Below are 26,543 nucleotides of genomic sequence, written 5' to 3'. Positions count from 1 at the left end.
GCTGGAGCTACAAGCCTGAGCCTGCTACTGTGAGCCTTCTTCTGCTGCTGGAGCTACAGACCTGAGCCTGCTACAGTGAGCCTTCTGCTGGAGCCTTCTGCTGGAGCTTCAGGCCTGAGCCTGCTACAGTGAGCCTTCTGCTGGAGCTACAGGCCTGAGCCTGCTACTGTGAGCCTTCTACTGGAGCTTCAGGCCTGGGCCTGCTACTGTGAGTTCCCTTCTACTGCTGCAGCTAAGATTCATGACAGTGCCATTCCCACTCAGGTCTGTAATCCTCATTACTTCATCATTACCTGTTGTGGATGATGGCGAAAGTTCGTACTTTTATTTGCTTATTGGCCTTATGGGATCTATCTACAAACTGTTGTCTCTGCGCACACTGGAAAGACACTGACAATCACCTCAATGTGAAAAGTGTTTTATTCAAAAGCACATGCCCTATAGCTTCTCTTCATCCAGGGCAACCTCCTGTACAATTGGAAAGTGATATAAACTTGTCTCCAGCCCTGCCCAGAGACCTACCTACTGTAAACTCAAGTGTATATTTTCTTTGTATAACTATCTTACCAATCCATTAAATGGAGGGGCTTCAACATATTAAAGAATCGAAAGTAAATCTATTGCTAAGCAGAGGTTGTTGATTGCTTTGCTTCTACTTTTGTCCGGAAATGTGCAACCAAATCCTGGACCTGAGCTTCTCTGCTCCCAGACACCCGCTGATTTTAAATCATTGCCTGTGTAGCGGTCTGTACTCTTCTCAATGCGTTGTGTTAAGTTCTGAATGAGGACCACGTCACTTTTGGCCAACACAGTTTTTATTGGCGAGATCCTGGCATGAAATTAAAACAGTCAGTCCTTGCTTCTGCATACACACACACATATCTTACACAGAAGACAGCATGGTCAGAACTACAGCTATTATCATGAACATGTACATAAAATGAACAAAACGTACCTGGCATGAAATTAAAACAGTCAGTCCTTGCTTCTGCATACACACACACATATCTTACACTGAAAATATAAAAATCAACAAAAATCACCCATTAATTATAAGTTTAAAGTAAATAATAATAATAAAACCGGAGCTCAAGGCCTGTGCTACTCACCAGAAGACAGCATGGTCAGAACTACAGCTGCCTTCCGGGTGCACGTCCCACGTTCACAGGGGTGAGGCATTCAATGACGCTGGGATAAACTTGATTCAATGCAATGTGTGCATATTGATGGAAAGTGGAATTATACATTTTTAACTCCGTTACACTCCCCCCTACTGAACTCCACTTGCCTATCAAAATGAAAAACAAAGACATAACTACAAAACCATGTCACATACATACCAGGCAGCAACAACACATCAAAAGCATAAAGATACAAACAATTTTGTGTACAGTACCGTTAGTATGACAGATAATAAGTACCCCAGCTAAAAAATTATTCCAGAGGAATTAGAATGAGGAAGGGTTGCAAAACCTTCCGCATCCATAGGAGAGAAAACATGCCCAAATACATGTAAAATCACTCAGAATCATGTCACCAAAACAGCACACAATTTCCACCACCCATACGGACTCACACCAAAACTCACACTTAGGTAACCTTCTATCACAGATGGGGAAGAAAAGAGAGAAAAGACGAAAAAAATAAAAATAAATGTCAAATCGCCAACAAAAATCAAAGAACATCAAAAACTACACATGAGAAAACGGCAACATATACACATGGAGAGCCAACACATACAACAGCAACCTCCAAGAACTCTCAGGTACCTGAACTCTTTGATGCATGTTCTCAATAAGTCTGACAACAGGCTTAACGATCCTCCCATACCTAGTCCTCATCCTCTGAAGATTGTCACAAGAACAGTCGGGTCCCGCCTCCGATGCAACAACACAACCAGCATCAGAAGGCAACAAGTCAACAGGAAGAGGAGAGTCAGCAAGTACAGAGTCAGATAAATCAACCGCACAGTCAGCGTCAACAGTAGGAGTACAAGTGTCAGGCTGAAAGACATCACTATGTCTAGTCCCATCCTGACAGTCAAATCCACACTCATCGTGATTGTCCAAGTCAACCTCCCCAGATGTGTCCGGTCGGTCCCAGTCATGTCCATTCACATCGTCCATGGTAGTCGACTGATTCCCGGATGAGGGTGGAAGCTGAGAAACCCAAAACGCAGTCCTGTCCTCAGGTACACAGACAGAAAGGACAGTTGAACGATCACGTCCAGTCGCCAACAGAGACCCCTCCACAGCCTCATCTGTCAGGTCACTAAGAAGGGATCCATCGCCCTCCACAGCCTCATCTGTCAGGTCACTAAGAAGGGATCCATCGCCCTCCACATTCTCTGGAATGGGCAAGAAATCGACAGGCATGATGAGATTCCGGTGCACCACCTTTTCTCGGCCTGTCACGCTGTTCATGAGTTTGAAGGTGTGAGAGTTTTCCTGCTTTCCCACAACAGTGTACAGATGGCTCTCCCAGCGATCGGCCAGTTTCCTCCGACCTCGTTCTCCTTTGTTAGCCAATAAGACTCTGTCCCCAACCTCCACAGGTGCGCCCTTCACCTTCCGGTTGTAAAGCTCAGTCTGCCTCTCTTGTTGCTTCATGGTGGAAATCTGAGCAATCCTGATAGCCTCCGCCAAGTCACGCTTGAGACTTAGCACATAGACATCATAATCCACCACTTCTTCGTCCATCAGAACCGATTAAAACATGAGGTCAACAGGCATCCTGGGGACTCTGCCAAACATCAGGAGAAAGGGAGCAAAGCCTGTAGTTTCATGGACAGTTGCATTGTACGAGAACGTGAGCAAACGCAGGAGCTGGGGCCATTTCTGTTTAACTCTTGGGGGGAGGGCTCTGATCATGTTACCAAGAGTACGATTGAACCTCTCAACTGCCCCATTTCCCATTGGATGGTAGGGCGTAGTGTGAGATTTCTCTACACCAGCGACCTTGAGCATCTCAGCAATCGAGTTGCTTTCAAAGTTTGCACCTTGATCCGAGTGCACTCGTTCAGGAAAGCCATAAACACAGAAGAAGCTGTTCCACAGTTGATGAGCGACAGCTTTAGCAGACTGGTTGGGACAAAGGTAGGCTTGAGCGAGCTTAGTGAAATGATCAGTCACAACGAGAACATCGTGAGACTTGTTGGATGAGTTCTCAGCTGACCAAAAATCAATGCATACCAGCTCAAGAGGTCTAGAAGTCTTTACACTCTCGAGTGGCGCCCTCGCCTCAGGTTCAGGAGACTTACTGACCAGGCAACGATGACAGTGCTGCACATAATCCTTTATGTCTTTCTCCATCCCAATCCAGTAGAACCGTTGTCTTGCCAAGTAGATTGTCCTCTTCTGCCCTTGGTGACCTGCCTCATCATGGATACCTTCCAACACCTTATCCACAAGACTATTAGGCACAACATATCGGTACGACTTTCTCTTTGTCACAACATCTTTCGACGTACAGTAAAGGACACCCGCTTTGATGGTAAGTTGCCTCCAATGTCTGAGAAGTTGCAAAGCTTTAGCCGGCTCATGAGTACGCTCACGTCTCGAGGGTTGTCTCCGACGTTCCACAAAGTTGATCACCCGGCCCAGATATGGATCAGCACGCTGCATAGATGCCAGTTTGTCTTTTGGTAAGGGCCGGAAATTCAACAGCTCAGATGGTAGAAATGATTGAGTCAGCTGCGGCAAACAAAATGCATGAGGGGGAAACCAGCTGTCCTCTCTTGAGTACTCCAACACAGCTGATACAGCTTTAGAAGACATGGGGGGATGCTGGGACACTGCTGCCGCACTGTTGATGGCCAAAGTCAATGGTTGTCGCTGTAGGCGGCTGAGAGGATCACAAGACAACCGAAAAGCATCTTGCACACAGTTGATCTCCAAAGCATTTGCCTCCTCCAAAAGTGCACCATACGGGACTGTCGTGAGTCGGTGGAGAACGCTGGGATGCACAAACGGCTCACGGCTAAGGGCATCAGCCACCACATTTTTAGGACCAGGAATATATTTGATGTCAAAGTCAAATGGTGCTAGTTTTGACACCCACCTCTGCTCACAAGCATCCAGTTTGGGCTTACTAAGGATGTAAGTGAGCGGGTTATTGTCAGTCCATGCTGTGAACTTATGGCCCCTCAACCAGTGGCTGAACTTGTCGCACACAGCCCACTTAAGTGCGAGGAATTCAAGCCTATGAGCTGGGTAGCGGGACTGGGCATAATTCAGGGACTTGCTAGCAAATGCGATGGGTCTCGCAACTTCATCACCATCAGCCAGCTGAGACAGCACTGCACCAAGTCCGTTGGAGGAAGCATCAACTGAAAGGAGGAATGGCTTACTGAAGTTGGGATGAGCAAGTGGGACTGTGTTTATCAGAGCTAGTTTAAGCTGCGTGAAAGCATTACTGCATGCAGGGGACCAATCCGCAGATGACAGGCTTCTGGAAGTAGGCTGATTCTTTTTATTTCTGGCACGACGCTGCCTTTTCATCCCAGATGTCAGCGCGAACAAGGGCTTGCTTATACCAGAATATCCCTCAAAAAATTGCTGATAGAATCCCACCATTCCAAGGAAGGATCTGATCTTAGTGGGGGATGGGGTGTCAGAACCATCTATCATTAGATCCTTCTCCTGCAAGTCAACAATTGCTCTGACCTTCTCCGGATCTGTAAAAATGCCTTCCTTTGTCACAATATGCCCCAGAAACTTCACTGAAGACTTCATGAAGTGGCACTTTTTTGGTGCCAGCTTCAAATTGTGTGCTTTTAACCTCTCAAACACCATCTCCAGTCTCTGCAGTGCTAACTGTTCATCGGGGGCAAACACAAGGATGTCGTCGAGGTAACACAGAAGACTCAGGAAGTTTTGATCGCCAAAGATAGCCATCATCATTCTCATGAACGTGGCCGGGCTGTTGCAAAGTCCTTGTGGCAATCGATTGTATTCATAAAGCCCAAATGGAGAAGTGAAAGCAGTGAACTTTTTATCATCCTCGTGAACCTCAACATTGTAATAACCAGAGGTCAGGTCCATGGTAGAGAAGAACGCATTCCCCCCCAGAGCAGCCAGGGCGTCAGCTTGGTGAGGCAAGGGGTGTGCATCTCGAACTGTGCGTGCATTAAGCCACCGAAAGTCAGTGCAGAGCCGCAGGTCACCATTCTTTTTCCAGACGAGGACAAGCGGGGATGCATATTCACTTGTAGACTTCCTGATGATCTCACGTTCCTCCATCTCAGTCAAGGCCACCCTCAGCTTCTCGTAGTTAGATGGCGACAGTCGGCGATAGGGAAGCCTGAAGGGTTTACTGTCACTCAGTCGGATGCAATGGACAAAGTCTTTGGCTTTACCACAGTCCAGCCTGTGGCGAGAGAAGATGGATTCATACCTAGCCAGCAGATCAACCAGCTTTGCCTTCCAGAAAGGTGACAGATGAGTTGCGTCGATGTCGATGTCATGTAGTCCCAAGTCAGAGAGAGCGGGGCTAAAGGCTGGTCGAGCAGTAAAGTCCGAGTCGACTGTCAAGCTCTTCTCACTAGCCACGTCAAACCTGTCAGCTGTCTTGGTCACAGTACATTGTACTTCATCAGGTGAGTCAGGTACATAGAGGTAGTCAGTGTCAAAGTCTTCCAGTGCCAGACAGGGGGAAACGTCAGCAATCTTACAATTACGTCTCAAAGTCAGTGGTTCATGAGAAGGGTTAATAACTCTCACTGGGACCCATCCGTTGCCCCACAGTGGTGTTACAACTCGACCCACCATCACTGAGCGCGGCACTGTACGTGACTCACTTGGCTCCACTACCACTGTGCTACCGATGGAGAGAGACACATGAGCTGGTAGGCGACCCCAAACTAAATGTTCTGTCATGGGTTCTAGGGTTACTGCTTTTGTGAGTTTAACAGTACCCACTTTTTCAGGACAATCATCTCCTCTCCATGTCTCCACAGCGCTCAACAGCTGCAGCATACTCTGTTCATTCATGGGCACCTGCTCCAAGAGTGGCGTTGTCTCCTTGGAGTCTTTAGAGTACTTTACTGCCCGAATAAGGTGCTTCATCACGTTGCTGCCGAGAATGAGATCATCACTTTGGCCTTCCACGATGAGCGTTGGCACTGAGAAGGAACACCCAAACACGGTCATCTTTAATTCACACACACCAACAGGGCTTGTTCTTGAACCTCCACATCCAATAAGGACAACTGAAGTGGGGGAAATCGAGTCAGGGGAGACAATGTTATTTTGCTTTAAAACAGGGAGCAACCGAGAACTTAAGAACAGGCCATTGAGCCACTATCCAGCATAGCTCGGAGTTTCATGATGTCTTGGATCAACACGTCAGTGTGAAAAAGGTTATCAGTTGCAGAAAGTCTTTGTGTATTTTGCATAATCACAGTTAAATTATCACTTGCTTGGGAACAGAACTGTGAGTACACTGACTCAAAATCAACATCATTAATATCTTGTGGGGAAATGTCACACGGCCCTACACTACTCCCCTGCTCATGTGGGCCGATCAGTTTCCCTGCTGGTTGGAGCCACCAGGTTGAGCTGCAGGTGAGTCCACAGGAGGAGTAACATGGCAGGATACAGCCTGATGTCCAGCACTGTAGCAGCGGAAAAACAAAGACGTTCTCTTCTGCAGTGGGAAGTGGTATCATGGTTGTCGCCCCCACAAATAGAACAGGGACCCCGAGACCTGTTACGAACAGCACTACCTGGCCTTGGCAGCTTAGAACGTTGAGAAACATCTCGCTGCAGCAACTGCTCAAGAAGAGTGATAACGCGCTCAAGCGACTGTCCTTCAGGCTGCGAGGTTTGACTGGTTTTCACCTCTTGAGGGGCCGGGCCACACTCAGCAGTTTGGACACGGCACTGCAAAACAGCTTGGTTGTCCTGCAGCTTCCCAGCCGTGTGTAAAGACTGACGCTGCTGAAGACGCCTTTTTCTGTGGTGCTCATCAAACCGCACTTGGACATCAGTGGCAGTCCACTCCTCCAACGGCTTGCCGCTAAAGATCAATGACAGCTCAGTGTCAGGGCAGTGGATTATAAACATGACCGTCACTTCACGGGAAGGGTTGTCGAGAGTCTTTCCCTGTTTCTTCAATCCATCCACAGCAACGTCAATGGCTTTATTGAGTCGAATCCAATAGTCAAAAGCAGTCTCACTGGGTCTGGGTTTTGTGTCATAGAAGTCAGCCATAGGCATAAAGGAGGTCACAGAGTCACTAAAATGTTGCCTCAATATATCAAACACAGGTTGAGGACCAGACTGTAAATCTAAAGAAGTTTGGCTACGGAGCCCAATGGTCACTACGTCACGTGCTCTTCCCCGTAACTTACTCAAAACCTCCTCCACCTGGTAACACAGCTCTATGCCCCGCCTACTCAGATAAAGCCTCATAGACTCCTCCCACTCCACAACTGAAATCCTATCAGTAGTTTCTCCTCTGAAAAGATGTGGCTCAAAGCTGTCATGAGTAACTGTCAAGTTAACTTTAGATAAGTCAGCTTTAGTGGACTGAGACATGTTAGCATCACTAACTGGAATGGATTTAAGACATGAAACAATGTTTTCACTTATAGTGGTCCCGATCTGTTTGACTAAATCACTAAGAACATGAATATCTGGACCTACAATTGCAGGTTCCCCATCAACATCAACATCTGTGACAGCAGAAGCATTAACTTCCCCAGGATGACCATAAGGAGTAGATGTAACATGTTTGTTCTCACCAAGTCCACCCAATTGGGGGGTCTGACTAAACCAAAGTTTTGATCCTCTTCCAAAACCTGAAACATTGTGTTCATCCATTTTTTTTTTTTACAATATTATATACATTTTTATTTATTTATTTATTTATTTATTTTTTTTTAATGTTTTTTTTTTTTATTTATTTATTTTTTTTTTATCTGTGGCACAAACAGGCCATCATACTAAACACAGAAACTCCAACTCGAAGAAGAAAAAAAAATCAGGCTATAAGACACTCTCTGACTCACAAAACCAAGGGAATGGATAACACAGATGAAGCTTTGACTGTCCCACGTCGATCCTGGCGCCCCCTGCTGGATGATCCGGGTCACGGCACCATTGTAGCGGTCTGTACTCTTCTCAATGCGTTGTGTTAAGTTCTTAATGAGGACCACGTCACTTTTGGCCAACACAGTTTTTATTGGCGAAATCCTGGCATGAAATTAAAACAGTCAGTCCTTGCTTCTGCATACACACACACACATCTTACACAGAAGACAGCATGGTCAGAACTACAGCTATTATCATGAACATGTACATAAAATGAACAAAACGTACCTGGCATGAAATTAAAACAGTCAGTCCTTGCTTCTGCATACACACACACATATCTTACACTGAAAATATAAAAATCACCCATTAATTATAAGTTTAAAGTAAATAATAAAAATAAAACCGGAGCTCAAGGCCTGTGCTACTCACCAGAAGACAGCATGGTCAGAACTACAGCTGTCTTCCGGGTGCACGTCCCACGTTCACAGGGGTGAGGCATTCAATGACGCTGGGATAAACTTGATTCAATGCAATGTGTGCATATTGATGGCAAGTGGAATTATACATTTTTAACTCCATTACACCTGGTCTCAAATATGTTCATCTTAATGTACGGAGCTTACTACCAAAGATGGACATGGTCAGAATTTGGGTGAAATCAACAGGTGCAGATGTTGTTATAATCTCGGAAACTTGGCTTACTAAGTCAATTACAAATGAAGACATTAACATTCTTGGGTTCAATGTTTACTGCACCGATAGGCCCAAAAAAGGTGGGGGTGTGGCTGTTTATGTTAAATCCAGATTTAATGCTTCAATTGTTCTTTCCCAGTCAATCAGTAAACAAATGGAATTTTTGGCCTTAGATTTAGAAATAGTTAAATCGCTACATATTACTGTGGTTGGGTGTTACAGACCTCCATCTGCTTCAAAGGAGGCGCTAGATTCACTAAAACTGCTTTTGGATCAGATAAATTACACTGAATTACTCATGGCAGGTGATTTCAACTGGGACTGGTTAAATGCAACTTCTGATGAATTTAAAAGGTTTTGTGATTCTGTTAATCTCACCCAGTTAGTCAACTTTCCCACAAGGCCTAATCCCAGAAGCCCTGATAAATCTACTTTGATTGATTTGATTTTAACTAATGTGCCTCATAAGTTATCTTACTTGGGTGTCTTCTGTAATGATTTAAGTGATCATTGTGTTGTTGCTGCTTGTAGAAACACTAGGATTCCAAAGTGCAAACCCCGTATTGTTTGTAGAAGGAATCTTAAACATTTGAATGAACAAGCCTTTCATCATGATTTGTCGATGGTGAACTGGGAATATATAAGTCTAATCCCTGATGTAGAGCTAGTGTGGACTTTTTTCAAAGACACTTTCATGCAAATTATAAATAAACATGCACCTCTGAAGAAATACAGGGTGAAGGGGCGAGAAAATCCCTGGTTTTCTCCAGAACTGGCCGACAGCATTCATGAGCGTAATAAGGCCTGGGACAAGGCAAGACAAAGTCATTCTGCCACTGATTGGTTCTTCTTCAGACAGCTTCTAAATAAATGCACTTCGCTTATCAAAAAGGCCAAATCAGGATACTTTTTGTCGGTCACCACTGAGAACCTCAACAATCCACAGAAATTCTGGAAAGTGATCAAGTCCCTGTCTTTGAACAAAAACACAGAGACTCTTCCGTCATTTGTACTTAAAGACTCAGTCCCAGTTTATGATAGAACTGAAGTCTTGAACTGCTTTAACCAGCATTTTTTATCAGCTGGTTCTCTATTTGACTCAAAAGGAATAACGACTGGGAATTCTTGTACACAATCTTCCATGTTTTCTGGAGGTCCTTTTAATTTTAATCCTTTTACTTGTCACAAAGTGCAAAAAGCTCTAAAAACATTAGACCACAGAAAGCCCCCTGGACCTGACTTGATTGAGCCTTACTTTTTAAAGCTGGCAGATGATTTTATAGCAGAGCCACTTGCAATTCTTTTTAATCTTTCAATTAGAAACAAAGATATTCCATCTCTTTGGAAATCAGCTTTTGTGCTCCCTTTATTAAAAGGAGGTGACCCAGCAGTTCTTACCAATTATCGGCCAATTTCAAATTTATGTGTTTTATCAAAAATCCTGGAGTCGCTTGTTTGTGATCAGTTGAAAGAGTTCCTTTATTCTAATGAAATCCTCTCTAAATTGCAATCAGGCTTCAGAAAAAAGCACAGCACTATCACTGCTACTATGAAGGTGATAAATGACATTATTGTAGCACTTGATAAAAAACAGTACTGTGCTTCACTCTTTATTGATCTCTCTAAAGCTTTTGACACTGTAGACCATGCTATTTTAAAATGCAGGCTACATCTCATTGGACTGTCAGAACACACTGTCGCTTGGTTTTCAAATTATTTAGAAAACAGGACCCAGTGTATTAAATATGAGGGCCTTTGTTCTGAATTTGTTACTGTTCACAAGGGGGTGCCGCAGGGATCTGTTTTGGGGCCCCTCTTATTAATCTTGTACATTAATAATGTCGAACAAAATGTTTCTGATGCTAATATGCATTTTTATGCCGATGATACAATTATTTATTGCTTCGGATCATCTCTTGAACAGGCTGTTAATTCCCTGCAGAAAGCCTTTGTTTCTGTCCAGCATTCGCTGATTAATCTAAAACTGGTTCTCAATGCTGAGAAGACCAAGCTAATGTTGTTCTCTAATCATAAGGAGGTGCCTCAAGCTCCCCCGGTCGTGTCCACTCTTGAAGGAAATGTCATAGAAGTGGTACATGAATATAAATACCTTGGTGTCGTAATTGATGATTCCCTCACTTTTAAACTTTTCATTGACAAACTTGTGAGGAAATTAAAACTTAAATTGGGTTTCTTCTTCCGCAATTAGACATGTTTTTCTTTTTGTGTAAAAAAGCGCCTTGTCTCTGCCACATTCTTATCTGTGTTAGATTATGGTGACCTTTTTTATATGAATGCTTCTTGTACATGTCTTCTGATGGTGGACTCTGTTTATCATTCTGCTCTGAGGTTCATCACAAACTGTAGAGCCATGACACATCACTGTGAGCTGTATTCTCGGGTGGGATGGCCTTCCCTGCACACTAGGAGGCAGTGTCATTGGTTTACTTTCATTTATAAGGCTCTTCTTGGATTACTGCTCTCTTACATCTATACATTACTTACAAAGAGAAGTACGAACACTTATGCGCTGAGATCCAATGATCAGCTGTTGCTCACGGTTCCTTTTGCCCGCACAGAGCTGGGGAAAAAAGGCTTTGTACATGCAGCTCCTTGTGCTTGGAACATGCTGCAAAGAGACTGGAAGCTGACGGAGTTTTTATCCTTGAATGCCTTTAGAACAAAACTGAGAGAATTTGAGACTGCCTCAGTTGTCTGTATTTGTTTTATTTGATTCTTATGTTATCCTGTCAATTTAATGTAATGTAAATGTATTTCTGTTCAGTGTGTTGTAACTTTGCTGCCTCTTGGCCAGGACTCCCTTGAAAAAGAGGTTTTTAATCTCAATGGGATTTTTTTCCTGGTTAAATAAAGGTAAATAAATAAACAATCACCATCCAATATGAACAGTGTGCCTCTTAATCTAAACAAAAACAATCAACGGTGGGGGGGATTGCATGTACAGTACATAACAGTTCCAATATAACTGCAGGTCCCACATAATACCTCATTTAAACTTAAAAAGTGCATCTTGGAATCAGTCTTTGAATAAAATAGTATCTCTTTTCTGTGTGAGTATTTGTTAGTGGAGGATCTATAATAAGCATTAGTAACTCTTTAACTACATTCATCATCACCTTCACCTATTCAACAAATAACGTTTTGCATTAAAGTAAGGCTGGAACAAAGATAAATAAATAAACAACTTTAGCTTTACTTCACAAAAATTGAACCTCAGAGTTATACATTTCACGTGAGTATAATCTCTCGCTGCACAGTTTGACACCAGGAGCTGGTGAAGAATTATATTTCTGTTATTTATGCTTTATGTATTTAAGCAGTGGCACTAACCTGTCGGGACTCGGCCTTGCCGTAACGCAGCTCATTGACGAAGTGTTCACAGTTGCGTGCGACGATGTTGTAGGGCAGCTCACAGCCAACCACGTCGAGGGCGTCTCTCACGATGACTTGAACTGGCCGGTGTTCGTACTTCTTGTCCAGGTCATTGTTGACCCTCCACTCATGATTTCCGACCACATCCCACAGTCCATTCTTCTGCACCAAGGCTTTCTCACACAGGACAGATGCCATTTTGTTGGCTGCTTCACCTGGGGCCTCGCCTGAGAACACATCACAGCAGGCATTAGAGCAGAAATGGGCAACTTTTATCCACAAAAAATAGATTTTTCTAATCCGAGGGCCACATTATTAACATTCGTGTTAGCATTTTTAAATTAATGACCAATCTGAGCATTAATACAGGAAAGAGCAAAGGGTTTTGTCTTTGTAGTCTTTTGTGTGAGTTTTCTGGTTTTGTTTTTTTTAGTTTTTAGACATTTTGTGTGTATGTTGAATTTATTTTGTCTGTTTTCTTGCAAATTTTTGTTGCGTTTTTGTGTGTTGTTTGAGTCATTGTGTGTTTTTGTTATATTTCTTGTGTTATTGTTGTCTTTAGAGTATTCTTCTGTCATTTTGGGCAATTTCATAGACATTTTGTGTCTTTGAAGTCTTTTTGTATAGCGTATGTTGTTTTTGTAGTCATTTTATGGTTAAGTGGTTAAGTGTGTCTTTGCTGACATTTTGTGCATTTAGCTGTTGTTTTCTGTGTTTCTGGAGTTTTGTGCGTTATGTTGGGCTTATAATTACCAAACTCAGGAATTACAATTTTGTTTTGGAGGCCGCACATACTTAGACTGAGGACCGCATGTAGCCCCCGTGCCTCCAGTTGCCTATGTCTGGATTAGATGAAGAGCGTCAGACCTATGGCTCACCATGGCGTCCAAATCTGTCCACAGGTTACTAACTTTTTAATTTGTACACTAGCGCGCGCATTGCTTTAGTAAGGGTGCATTCACACTGGAGAATCAGCAGGTAAAACCACATTACATGCAACTATTTAAGGAGAAACTAAACCAAACCACTTTCTTCTGTTGAGAACAAATGTATTTGGTAAGAAGGCGTGTTGTTGATTGATTCTTGTCCAACTCTTGACATTTTAGTCAAAGTATTTTTTATTTGACAGATTTTGTGGTAAAAATGTAAAGTAACTGCCCTCTATGGGTTGAAACCAAGCTACTACAATCAAATATTACTGTTGCCAATGACGCTTTGGAGGCAGCTATGTCATGAACCACTACAGTTAGCCCCGCCCCTCCTATAAAAGCTAGCACCTGTGGACTCTGAAATCTGTGGCGAGTAGGGTAAATGAAGAGAATTGTGATTAGAGGTATAGTGAGTATTGAGTGGGTAGTTAGCATAGCATAAATTGTTTTTAATTCCCATCCTAGACCTTAGACCAGACAAAATGTAAACGTAGAAAATGACAGAAAAGTAAACTAAAGCAAAAATACAGACAAAACGACAAAGAATTACAGCAATGCATGAAAATACAGTAAAAGACAAAAAAAAACTCCAAAACACACAAAACTAATACAAAAATGAACAAAATGACAACAGAAACACAAAATTACTCCAAACAACACAAAACAAAGACAAAAATACACAAAATCACTCAAAAAATATGTAAAATTACTGACTAAGACAAAAGTACCAAAAAAGACAAGATAAACAAAACATACTTCACAAACCCTCAGTACTAACGAACAAGCATAACAACAGAAATACACAATATGAGCCCAAAAAACATACATTTTACAGGAAAAATACACAAAAGGACAACAAATATGCACAAAATGGAATCATAACAAGCAAGAGAACAACAGTCACACATAAAATGACAGAAAAACACACAACATTACCTTGTTGTTTCCTGTGTTTATGCTCAGATTGGTCATTATTCTAAATGCTGACATGAATGCTGATAATGGGGCCCTTCCACATTTTTGTGGCCCCAGCTGTAATAGAAGTTACACACCTCTGCCTTAGACGCATGTCAGCCAAAACCCCGGGCTTTGGTTACTTATTAAAGGGTACCTGTATTGAATTTTAATTGCTAGCGCTAGATGGTGTTTGTCAGTGTGAGCTTCTGTGTTTTGGTCATGTGACGCAGCGCTGCTGATAACCTATCATTGGTCAGCATTGAGCTACGTGTCTGTAAAAAGGTAGAGTGTACTTCAAAGTTAGCATATCACCATCACTATGCATTTTATACTGTATATATATATATATATTTATTTTTTTCTAACTTGTCTGCACATGCTGTCAAAGGTCAACACCACAGGAAGTGCAATCATTATGAGACAGCAATGCATATTTTGTTATTGCAATAAAATACATTGATTTATTTTATTGCTTAATTGTGACCATCACCAGCCCTCCCTAAGGAAGGGTAAAAAATCTATTATTATAGGGAGGATATAAAAAGGGAGAGCAGCATTACACCTAAGTGGAGGGGGAGGGGGAAAGGGAGCAGGGAGGAGAGACTCAAGGTAGGAAATAGAAAAGGTGGGGAAGAATAGATTGTTTTGCAGTGAGGGTGAGATGTGAGGTTGTAGAATATGTTGTGCTTATTATGTTGTGTAATCCAGCCAGTATGGTGACAAGTGTGAAGCTTAGCTATAATGGTGGTGGCTGTGAACAGGGGGAATGAGTGAATGGTAATACCAAAAGCAGGTATTTGGGATTAACGTGTCAAAGGTTAAGCCCAGTATGAGTTTTATGTATGTATATGTGCAAAAAAAACCTCTACTGCAAACCCAGGAACTGCCCTGGGCCCGCAGATGCAGCCAGGCCAGCAGAAAGTGTGGAGGCCAGGGAGCCCCAGGCAACCCCCCCGCGGCCGAGCAACCCCCCAGATGCCCCCAAGATCCCAGGCCGAGAGGCAGCCACCGCCCCCCATACACACATCCGAGGAAGCCCCAAGCAGCCGAGCACCCAGCGCATTCCCCCCCCACCCACCCACACCCAAGCACCCAACCCCCCGAGGGAAGGGCCCAGAGAGGCCCCCGCCCAGCAGATGGCCAGAGCCGCGCGGAACGGGCAGCAGGCGGACGCCCGCCGGTGGGCCCAGAGCCAGCAGGGTCCGGACCCAAGGCCAGAAGGACCCGGAACGGAAGCAGCACCGAGAGCAGCGCCCCCAGGGACGACAACCACGCCCATAGTCGCCGAGGGCACCAAGGGGATGGTGGGATGCTGCAAGCCGCCCCGCCGGCCCCCAGGCGCACCGACCAAGCATCCCAGAGCGCGCCAGATCAACTTTCCTTGATGCCGTCCGCGCGATGCGCCCCAGACAGCCCCCCCCCTGCCCCCCACCCCACCCCCACCAAAGGGCCCAGCCACACCGCAGAGCCCGGCTCACAGGGCGCCGCCCAAGCCGGGGCCGCACCCGCAGGCATGGCAGGGCGCGGCCCGTACCACTGGGCACTGTATTTACGTCAGATATTTGTTTGGACCAGCAGAGGGCGCTGGTAACCCAGTGGTCGGTTGGCATGCAGATATTCTGTGCAGTGAAGAAGAGATGCTATGCGCTAGCAGACAGAGCTAATAGAAAAACGTGACTTTTACAGATATTCACGTAATATTACAGATATTATTTTGGTGCTAAAGGGGTAAGGAATCATTTATGAACATGTTTAAGACTAGAAGGCAGCCAGAAAGAAAGTAGTAGCAGATTCCGCCCGCCACCTCAGCATTTGGACAAGAGAAAGATAAATATATAGCGCCCTCTGCTGTTTAAAAAAAGTACTGCGATTCAATTTTCAGAGAATTGATGTGAACCGTGATACCTATGAATCGATTTTTAACTGCCTTACGATTAATCGTTACATCCCTAGCCATGAATGTATTGTATTTAATGTATTTTTATTTATACATGTATGGGGCAGGGGGAAAGGTTAACCTTATACTTAAAGGTGCAGTCTGCAACTCTTATACAAGTGACTTTTTGTCATATTTGCTAAAGCAGTCACTATGTAAGGACAGCTTTACATCAAACTAGTAGTTTGTGTGGAAAAAAAACAGGCTCATTGAATCCCACCTGCTGCTCATGCAGCCTTTGGCAGATTGCCAGAATGTACCTCGAATGAGCAAAAAAATCAATCAGAGCCAGGATTGTGTTTGATAGACTGTCTGACAGCTGTTGCTCACAGTCCCCGTCCCTTTCCCGGGACTGGAGTGTCGTCGTTTTTACAGTGTATGGTCTGCAGTAGTAGAAGATGGAATTTGCAACTTTTCTGCTTAAAAGATAATTACTGCTGCTTGATTTACGTTATGTTTGATTTGTAAATATTACACTAGAACTCTGTGGTGCATGTTATTCATGTGCGTGCAGCAGCCTCTGTGTGGGCTGCTGTAAGTGAAACTGTGTTGTTGCTGCTGCTGCTGCTGATAGATTGGTGTTTGCACATACAGAGAGAGAAACGCTGCAGTAATATGCTTTTAACAGAGCACCTCAGATTCAGGAGTGCTACAACCCCCTCTAGGATGTTATGTCAAGGCTTATCAAAGGTTTATCAAAAGTATGTATTAACAAAAACCTAACAGTTGCAACAGATCAAGCTAAAAGGGACTGGAAACCCTGGCCAAACTGAACAAAAGTAGGGAGGAAACTGGGCCAACCCTATACAGGGCTGTCGTCCCAGCATCCACCCTCTAAACTACAAAAACACTAAACTACCGGAACACGAAAACAGGACTACCAGAAATCTCCAGTCCAAACTAAAATAACAAACGTAGAGATCTCCATTGGGGAGCTGATGAACTCTCCCCACGTGTCTGCTGCTGGTCTGTTGTCGTGCCTCCCTCCTTCTGGTCCTCTCAGCCCTTTATACAGCTCCACATCCCTCTCCTACCTGATTGCTGATATGAGTCAGGTGTGTTAGGAGAGAGGAAGAAGGGCAGGCTGGGAGGCCATGAGGAGGAACAATGCGGTTTTCGTCCCGGTCGCGGCACACCGGACCAGCTCTATACCTTTCATCGGGTGCTCGAGGGTTCGTGGGAGTTCGCCCAACCAGTCCACATGTGCTTTGTGGATCTGGAGAAGGCGTTTGACCGTGTCCCTCGTGGTGCCCTGTGGGTTGTGCTCCGGGAGTATGGGGATCGGGGCCCTTTGCTAAGGGCTGTCCGTTCCCTGTATGACCGTAGTAGCAGCCTGGTTCGCTTTGCCGGCAGTAAGTCAGACCTGTTTCCAGTGCATGTCGGTCTCCGCCAGGGCTGCCCTTTGTCACCGGTTCTGTTCATTACTTTTATACACAGAATTTCTAAGTGCAGCCAGGGACCGGAGGGGGTCTGATTTGGGAACCTCAGGATCTCATCTCTGCTGTTTGCAGATGATGATGTTCTGTTGGCTTCATCAAATCAGGAGCTTCAGCATGCACTGGGGCGGTTTGCAGCCAAGTGTGATGTGGCCAGGATTAGGATCAGCACCTCTAAGTCTGAGGCCATGGTTCTCCACCGGAAAAAGGTGGCTTCTCCTCTCTGGGTTGGTGGAGAGTCCTTGCCTCAAGTGGAAGAGTTCAAGTATCTCGGGGTCTTGTTCACGAGTGAGGGTCGGATGGAGCGTGAGATCGGTGTGGCGTCAGCAGTGATGCGGTCGCTGTATCGGACTGTTGTGGTGAAGAGGGAGCTGAGTCGGGGGGCAAAGCTCTTAATTTACCGATCGATCTACGTTCCTACCCTCACCTATGGTCATTAGATTTGGGTAATGACCGAAAGGACAAGATCGTGGATACAGGCGGCCGAAAAAAGTTTCCTTCGAAGGGTGGCTGGCCGCACTCTTCGAGATAGGGTGAGAAGCTCAATCACTCGGGAGGAGCTCGGAGTAGAGTCGCTGCTCCTTCACGTTGAAAGGAGCCAGCTGAGGTGGCTCGGGCATCTGTTTCGGATGCCTCCTGGTCGCCTCCCTCGGGAGGTGTTTCAGGCATGTCCTATTGGGAAGAGGCCTCGTGGAAGGCCCAGGACACGTTGGAGGGACTATGTCTCTGAGCTGGCCTGGTGTCGCCTCGGAGTCCCCCCCAGAACAGCTGGAGGAGATGTGAATGGATCGGGAGGTCTGGGCATCTCTGCTGAGACTGCTGCCTCCACGACCCGGCCCCGGATAAAGCGGAAGAAGATAGATGGATGTTATATTTCTGTGATGTTGTTGTCGGACTAAAGTTAGCTTGTTAGCTCCTCTGAGGGAGGGACTTTGGAACTGCTCCTTTTTTTAGCTGCTCACATAGATTGTTACAAACATTTTTATTCTTTTGTGGTTTGATCCTGATAATTATTGATTGTTTGCGTGGTGTTGAATGCTGTTTTTCATTTAGGGACTTACAGGGAGGAGCCAGATGAACTACACAGCCATCTCCAACGTACAAGGCCCAGTGCTGATAATTGCCTCGGAAGATCTCAATGCAGTCCCCAGCCTTTGGTTTCTCATCACACTGTAGGAACCAAGAGAATAAATCATATATAGTAAGAGTCAGAATATCCTCACCAATGAAGGATTATGCAGCACTTCATTTACAACTCCTGCAGACAACAGTATAATTACACACCATGGCCCTCATTTATCAACTGCTTGTACATTCAGATCTGAACAACCAAATTCACTCAAGTTTCATTATTTATCAATTATGATGTGAGTGTACGCTGTGATCAGATCTCACGTCAGATCTGACCTTGTGTACGCAAATCTGAGTGTGTGAATTTGTGGCACAGCACAGCAAATGCTGACTGAGACTAAAATTAAAGTATTAAACAAGCCTCAGCTGTCATTTAAGCATAAGCAGACACACATTCAGAACAGATCGAAATGGATTATTAAAATGAATTAAACAAAATAAAATACTTTTTAAAAAGGCCATGTTACTGACCACTTTTTTTGGTTTTCTTTTCACTGGATACCATAAAACCCCACTAATAAACTCTACTACCGTCTGAGCGGGAGCGCATAGGTTCACATGGGACTCAGCGCTGCTATGCTCCATCTTAGAGAATGAGGTCCTATTTCCTCCGTACACCCCAAGGGATATCATTTTAAGGATTTTTTTAAATCGTTAATTTCCTTCAATGTGATATTTATTGCCTAAAGCCTGGGGACTGAGGTTGACATAAACGTCCTATCCATGCATCTTTCCAGGATCGCTGTTGTGGGCCTCCGAAACAGGAGGGTGTATCATGTTAATGATGATCAAATTCAGCCGCCGCATTTATGAACACCTGATCATTTGTACACTTGGATTGGTCAAATACGAATGTTTAATGAAACATACGTTGGTCCTGTCGTACGACCAAATGTGGACTCTGATTTGCACCCGTTTTTACGCAAAGTTGATAAATGAGGGCCCATGAAACCACATCTTCAGACCATAAAAAAAGACCATTAAAAACATCCATGAGAGAAACTCACTCACCTGTGTCAGGGCCATGTTGTGCTTTGTTGTGTTAGCAAACAATGTCTAATGATCTGAGAAAAAACAGAAAGTCAAACATAACTTTTCATGGTAATGTTTGCAAATATCTGCAGCAAAGCGATCACCTGTGTAAACCATTTTCAGCCGTTAATAACATATTTCACCACTTTCCTTCAGTTGCCCATATTTTTCTTATTTTGTGTTGTTTTCTATATTGTAATGGTCTTCTGACAGGAATCCCCCAAAAGAGCATCAAACATCTACAGCTGGTTCAGAACGCTGCAGCTCATGTCTGAACCAGAACAAAGAGATCAGAGTTTTAAAGTCTTTACAATGGTTCCCAGTCAGCCTCAGAATAGACTTTAAAGTTCTGCTGCTGGTGTATAATCTGTGAATGGGTTTGCTCCAGAATACATCAGTGAGATGTTAGTCAGGTATGAACCCAGCAGGTCTCTCAGATCTATGGACACAGGTCAGATAGTGGAGCCCAGAGCTCACAGTAAACATGTTTGTGCTGCTTTTAGTTTAGTTTTAGTTTTAGTTTTAGAAGTGAAACAAACTGCCAGCAGAGCTGAAGTCACCATCCAATGTGAACATTTTTAAATCAAAGTTAAAGGAACTCTTTTTCTCTACTGTCTACGACTGAGAGGGAGATTTTTAATCTCATTATTGTTGATTTTAAATGTTTTTACTGCTGATTTTTAATGTTCTTGTTGATTTTTAAGCTGTTGAATGTTTTCTTTTGCACTTTTTAATTATGTTATGGACATTGAATTGCCTTGTGTATGAAATGCACTACACAAATACATTTGCCATGTCTCATTTCTGTCATTCTTTGTATAGCTCTCTATCATTTCATCTTTCTGTCTGTGTCATTTTTTTCCTTCTTCATTCCTCTATCATTCTGTTTTTCCTAAACACATCTATACTTTGTCTTTTACAGTCATTGTGTGTTATTTCTGTCTATGTTTTTTATGTAATTGGTCTGTTTTTTCCCCACTGCATTCTATGTGTCTTTCTTTGTCTTCTTACTATAATTGCCTCAACAATGTTTTTGTTTTACATTCTTTCACTTTCCTTTTCGTCATTCCTTCCTAATCACCATGTCCCTCCCTGCTTTTCTCTCTCTTCTTCAAGTCTTTCCTGTTTTTTGTTTTTTTAGATAAAGAGGCACTAAAATGTCACATATACATCCATCAATAGAACAACAGATAGGATAGTATACAGTATTAAACTCAAAACTACACGTTCACTCTATACACAGAGGAACTGAACAATATAGACAAAAAAACAACACACAAATAAATAAACATAGAAAATAAAATAAAAAATAATCCATACCTATGGGCTTTTAAAGTCCAAGGTACAGTAGAGTGTAGATTTAAAGGGGGGCTATAGTTTTTTGTCAAGGGATTTTAAATATTGTAAAAGGGAGTTGTGAAAGTCATTCAAATGAGGTTTGATTTTTGAGTATTTTGCTTTGTGTATAAAAATCTATACACAAACAGTGTAATAATTAAGAGTGTGTATTGTATGGCATCTGGAGATAGGATTCGCATCTCGAAACAAGGTCACGATACGATACGGTATATCCCGATATTAAGGTATAAGGCGATTATTGCTATTTTTTAAATTTTATATATGACTAAAAAAACAACTTGGAACAACATGAGAACATTACGTATGAAATATATTTTATTGGCATATTTTATACTCAAAACATTGGCTTTAACATGCCATGTGCCAACAACTTAAAATAAAAAATAACATAATCTGCCTGTGGCTTTTAAACCAACTTTGACTTCAGTGCAACTTAACTGAGGTATGTGCCTAGAACAACAAATAAATGCAGAAAGTTAGTACTTTCTTTATAGATTTTATTGAAAAAACACAAGCTGGTCAACATGCCCAGGTTTCAGTGAACTTCTTTGTACAGTTACAATGTCTTCTGCAGTGGAAAAGACTTTCCTGGTTAAATAAAGGTTAAAAAATAAATTAAAAAAATCAATATGGATGCATTTTGAATCTGAGAATCGCACGATGTAATGTCGCGATATATCGCCCAATCAGCTTTTTTTCCCCAACACCACTAAAAATATTGTTGATGAGGAAGTTATTGTGTGAATTATTCATTAGAAGACCAAGATATTATCCATCTTTCCTGTTTATAGCATTAACTCCATCTCTTCCAACAGAAGAACATTAGTGTATTCACACTTTGGTCAGTAACTATATCTATAATCTATCTATGATGGACAGAAACTATATCTATAATCTATCTGTGATGGTCAGTAACTATATCTATAATCTATCTGTGAAGGTCAGTAACTATATCTATAATCTGTCTGTGATGGTCAGTAACTATATCTATAATCTATCTGTGATGGTCAGTAACTATATCTATAATATATCTGTGATGTCAGTGACTATATCTATAATCTATCTATAATGGACAGTAACTATATCTATAATCTATCTGTGATGGTCAGTAACTATATCTATAATCTATCTGTGATGGTCAGTAACTATATCTATAATCTATCTGTGATGGTCAGTAACTATATCTATAATATATCTGTGATGTCAGTGACTATATCTATAATCTATCTGTGATGGTCAGTAACTATATCTATAATATATCTGTGATGTCAGTGACTATATCTATAATCTATCTATAATGGACAGTAACTATATCTATAATCTATCTGTGATGGTCAGTAACTATATCTATAATCTATCTGTGATGGTCAGTAACTATATCTATAATCTATCTGTGATGGTCAGTAACTATATCTATAATATATCTGTGATGTCAGTGACTATATCTATAATCTATCTGTGATGGTCAGTAACTATATCTATAATCTATCTGTGATGGTCAGTAACTATATCTATAATCTATCTGTGATGGTCAGTAACTATATCTATAATCTATCTGTGATGGTCAGTACCTATATCTATAATCTATCTATGATGGACAGTAACTATATCTATAATCTATCTGTGATGGTCAGTAACTATATCTATAATCTATCTATGATGGTCAGTAACTATATCTATAATCTGTCTGTGATGGTCAGTAACTATATCTATAATATATCTGTGATGTCAGTGACTATATCTATAATCTATCTATAATGGACAGTAACTATATCTATAATCTATCTGTGATGGTCAGTCACTATATCTATAATATATCTGTGATGTCAGTGACTATATCTATAATCTATCTATAATGGACAGTAACTATATCTATAATCTATCTGTGATGGTCAGTAACTATATCTATAATCTATCTGTGATGGACAGTAACTATGTCTATAATCTATCTGTGATGGTCAGTAACTATATCTATAATCTATCTGTGATGGTCAGTAACTATATCTATAATCTATCTGTGATGGTCAGTAACTATATCTATAATATATCTGTGATGTCAGTGACTATATCTATAATCTATCTGTGATGGTCAGTAACTATATCTATAATCTATCTGTGATGGTCAGTAACTATATCTATAATCTATCTGTGATGGTCAGTAACTATATCTATAATCTATCTGTGATGGTCAGTAACTATATCTATAATCTATCTATGATGGACAGTAACTATATCTATAATCTATCTGTGATGGTCAGTAACTATATCTATAATCTATCTGTGATGGTCAGTAACTATATCTATAATCTATCTGTGATGGTCAGTAACTATATCTATAATATATCTGTGATGTCAGTGACTATATCTATAATCTATCTGTGATGGTCAGTAACTATATCTATAATCTGTCTGTGATGGTCAGTAACTATATCTATAATCTATCTGTGATGGACAGTAACTATGTCTATAATCTATCTGTGATGGACAGTAACTATGTCTATAATCTATCTGTGATGGTCAGTAACTATATCTATAATATATCTGTGATGATCAGTAACTATATCTATAATCTATCTGTGATGATCAGTAACTATGTCTATAATCTATCTGTGATGGTCAGTAACTATATCTATAATATATCTGTGATGGTCAGTAACTTTATCTATAATCTATCTGTGATGATCAGTAACTATATCTATAATCTATCTGTGATGGTCAGTAACTATATAATATATCTGTGATGATCAGTAACTATGTCTATAATCTATCTGTGATGGTCAGTAACTATATCTATAATCTATTTGTGATGGTCAGTAACTATATCTATAATCTATCTGTGATGGTCAGTAACTATATCTATAATCTATCTGTGATGGTCAGTAACTATATCTATAATATATCTGTGATGTCAGTGACTATATCTATAATCTATCTGTGATGGTCAGTAACTATATCTATAATCTATCTGTGATGGTCAGTAACTATATCTATAATCTATCTGTGATGGTCAGTAACTATATCTATAATCTATCTGTGATGGTCAGTAACTATATCTATAATCTATCTGTGATGGTCAGTAACTATATCTATAATCTATCTGTGATGGTCAGTAACTATATCTATAATCTGTCTGTGATGGTCAGTAACTATATCTATAATATATCTGTGATGTCAGTGACTATATCTATAATCTATCTATAATGGACAGTAACTATATCTATAATCTATCTGTGATGGTCAGTAACTATATCTATAATCTATCTGTGATGGTCAGTAACTATATCTATAATATATCTGTGATGTCAGTGACTATATCTATAATCTATCTGTGATGGTCAGTAACTATATCTATAATCTATCTGTGATGGTCAGTAACTATATCTATAATCTATCTGTGATGGTCAGTAACTATATCTATAATCTGTCTGTGATGGTCAGTAACTATATCTATAATATATCTGTGATGTCAGTGACTATATCTATAATCTATCTATAATGGACAGTAACTATATCCATAATCTATCTGTGATGGTCAGTAACTATATCTATAATCTATCTGTGATGGTCAGTAACTATATCTATAATCTATCTGTGATGGTCAGTAACTATATCTATAATATATCTGTGATGTCAGTGACTATATCTATAATCTATCTGTGATGGTCAGTAACTATATCTATAATATATCTGTGATGTCAGTGACTATATCTATAATCTATCTATAATGGACAGTAACTATATCTATAATCTATCTGTGATGGTCAGTAACTATATCTATAATCTATCTGTGATGGTCAGTAACTATATCTATAATCTATCTGTGATGGTCAGTAACTATATCTATAATATATCTGTGATGTCAGTGACTATATCTATAATCTATCTGTGATGGTCAGTAACTATATCTATAATCTATCTGTGATGGTCAGTAACTATATCTATAATCTATCTGTGATGGTCAGTAACTATATCTATAATCTATCTGTGATGGTCAGTAACTATATCTATAATCTATCTATGATGGACAGTAACTATATCTATAATCTATCTGTGATGGTCAGTAACTATATCTATAATCTATCTATGATGGTCAGTAACTATATCTATAATCTGTCTGTGATGGTCAGTAACTATATCTATAATATATCTGTGATGTCAGTGACTATATCTATAATCTATCTATAATGGACAGTAACTATATCTATAATCTATCTGTGATGGTCAGTCACTATATCTATAATATATCTGTGATGGTCAGTAACTATATCTATAATATATCTGTGATGTCAGTGACTATATCTATAATCTATCTATAATGGACAGTAACTATATCTATAATCTATCTGTGATGGTCAGTCACTATATCTATAATATATCTGTGATGTCAGTGACTATATCTATAATCTATCTGTGATGGACAGTAACTATGTCTATAATCTATCTGTGATGGTCAGTAACTATATCTATAATCTATCTGTGATGGTCAGTAACTATATCTATAATCTATCTGTGATGGTCAGTAACTATATCTATAATATATCTGTGATGTCAGTGACTATATCTATAATCTATCTGTGATGGTCAGTAACTATATTTATAATCTATCTGTGATGGTCAGTAACTATATCTATAATCTATCTGTGATGGTCAGTAACTATATCTATAATCTATCTGTGATGGTCAGTAACTATATCTATAATCTATCTATGATGGACAGTAACTATATCTATAATCTATCTGTGATGGTCAGTAACTATATCTATAATATATCTGTGATGTCAGTGACTATATCTATAATCTATCTGTGATGGTCAGTAACTATATCTATAATCTGTCTGTGATGGTCAGTAACTATATCTATAATCTATCTGTGATGGACAGTAACTATGTCTATAATCTATCTGTGATGGACAGTAACTATGTCTATAATCTATCTGTGATGGTCAGTAACTATATCTATAATATATCTGTGATGTCAGTGACTATATCTATAATCTATCTGTGATGGTCAGTAACTATATCTATAATCTATCTGTGATGGTCAGTAACTATATCTATAATCTATCTGTGATGGTCAGTAACTATATCTATAATCTGTCTGTGATGGTCAGTAACTATATCTATACCCTATCTGTGATGGTCAGTAACTATATCTATAATCTATCTGTGATGTCAGTGACTATATCTATAATCTATCTATAATGGACAGTAACTATATCTATAATCTATCTGTGATGGTCAGTAACTATATCTATAATCTATCTGTGATGGTCAGTAACTATATCTATAATCTATCTGTGATGGTCAGTAACTATATCTATAATATATCTGTGATGTCAGTGACTATATCTATAATCTATCTGTGATGGTCAGTAACTATATCTATAATCTATCTGTGATGGTCAGTAACTATATCTATAATCTATCTGTGATGGTCAGTAACTATATCTATAATCTATCTGTGATGGTCAGTAACTATATCTATAATCTATCTATGATGGACAGGAACTATATCTATAATCTATCTGTGATGGTCAGTAACTATATCTATAATCTATCTATGATGGTCAGTAACTATATCTATAATCTGTCTGTGATGGTCAGTAACTATATCTATAATATATCTGTGATGTCAGTGACT

The 26,543-nt window shown here is 40.9% G+C and overlaps 1 protein-coding gene across 5 annotated transcripts in view; it reads right to left on the bottom strand.

Annotated features, from left to right (window-relative positions):
• Positions 1-26,543, bottom strand: part of LOC114470527 (retinoic acid receptor responder protein 3-like) — a 33,756-nt gene that overhangs the window by 4,937 nt on the left and 2,276 nt on the right. For 2 of the 5 annotated variants that reach the window (XM_028458744.1, XM_028458743.1), the window contains exons 2-4: positions 19,523-19,575; positions 18,442-18,550; positions 12,081-12,349 (exon numbers count right to left, since the gene is read on the bottom strand). In XM_028458744.1, the coding sequence (XP_028314545.1) occupies positions 12,081-12,349; positions 18,442-18,550; positions 19,523-19,537 (393 nt within the window). In that variant the 5' untranslated portion in view covers positions 19,538-19,575. Of the gene's footprint in view, positions 1-7,919; positions 8,249-8,321; positions 8,381-12,080; positions 12,350-18,441; positions 18,551-19,522; positions 19,576-26,543 lie in introns of those variants that run through there. The other 3 variants (XM_028458746.1, XM_028458745.1, XM_028458747.1) reach the window with 3 other exon arrangements.

Source organism: Gouania willdenowi, chromosome 10 (assembly GCF_900634775.1).
Source record: "Gouania willdenowi chromosome 10, fGouWil2.1, whole genome shotgun sequence".
NCBI classification, from domain to species: domain Eukaryota; kingdom Metazoa; phylum Chordata; class Actinopteri; order Blenniiformes; family Gobiesocidae; genus Gouania; species Gouania willdenowi.
This window is presented reverse-complemented; position numbering and strand designations above follow the sequence as displayed.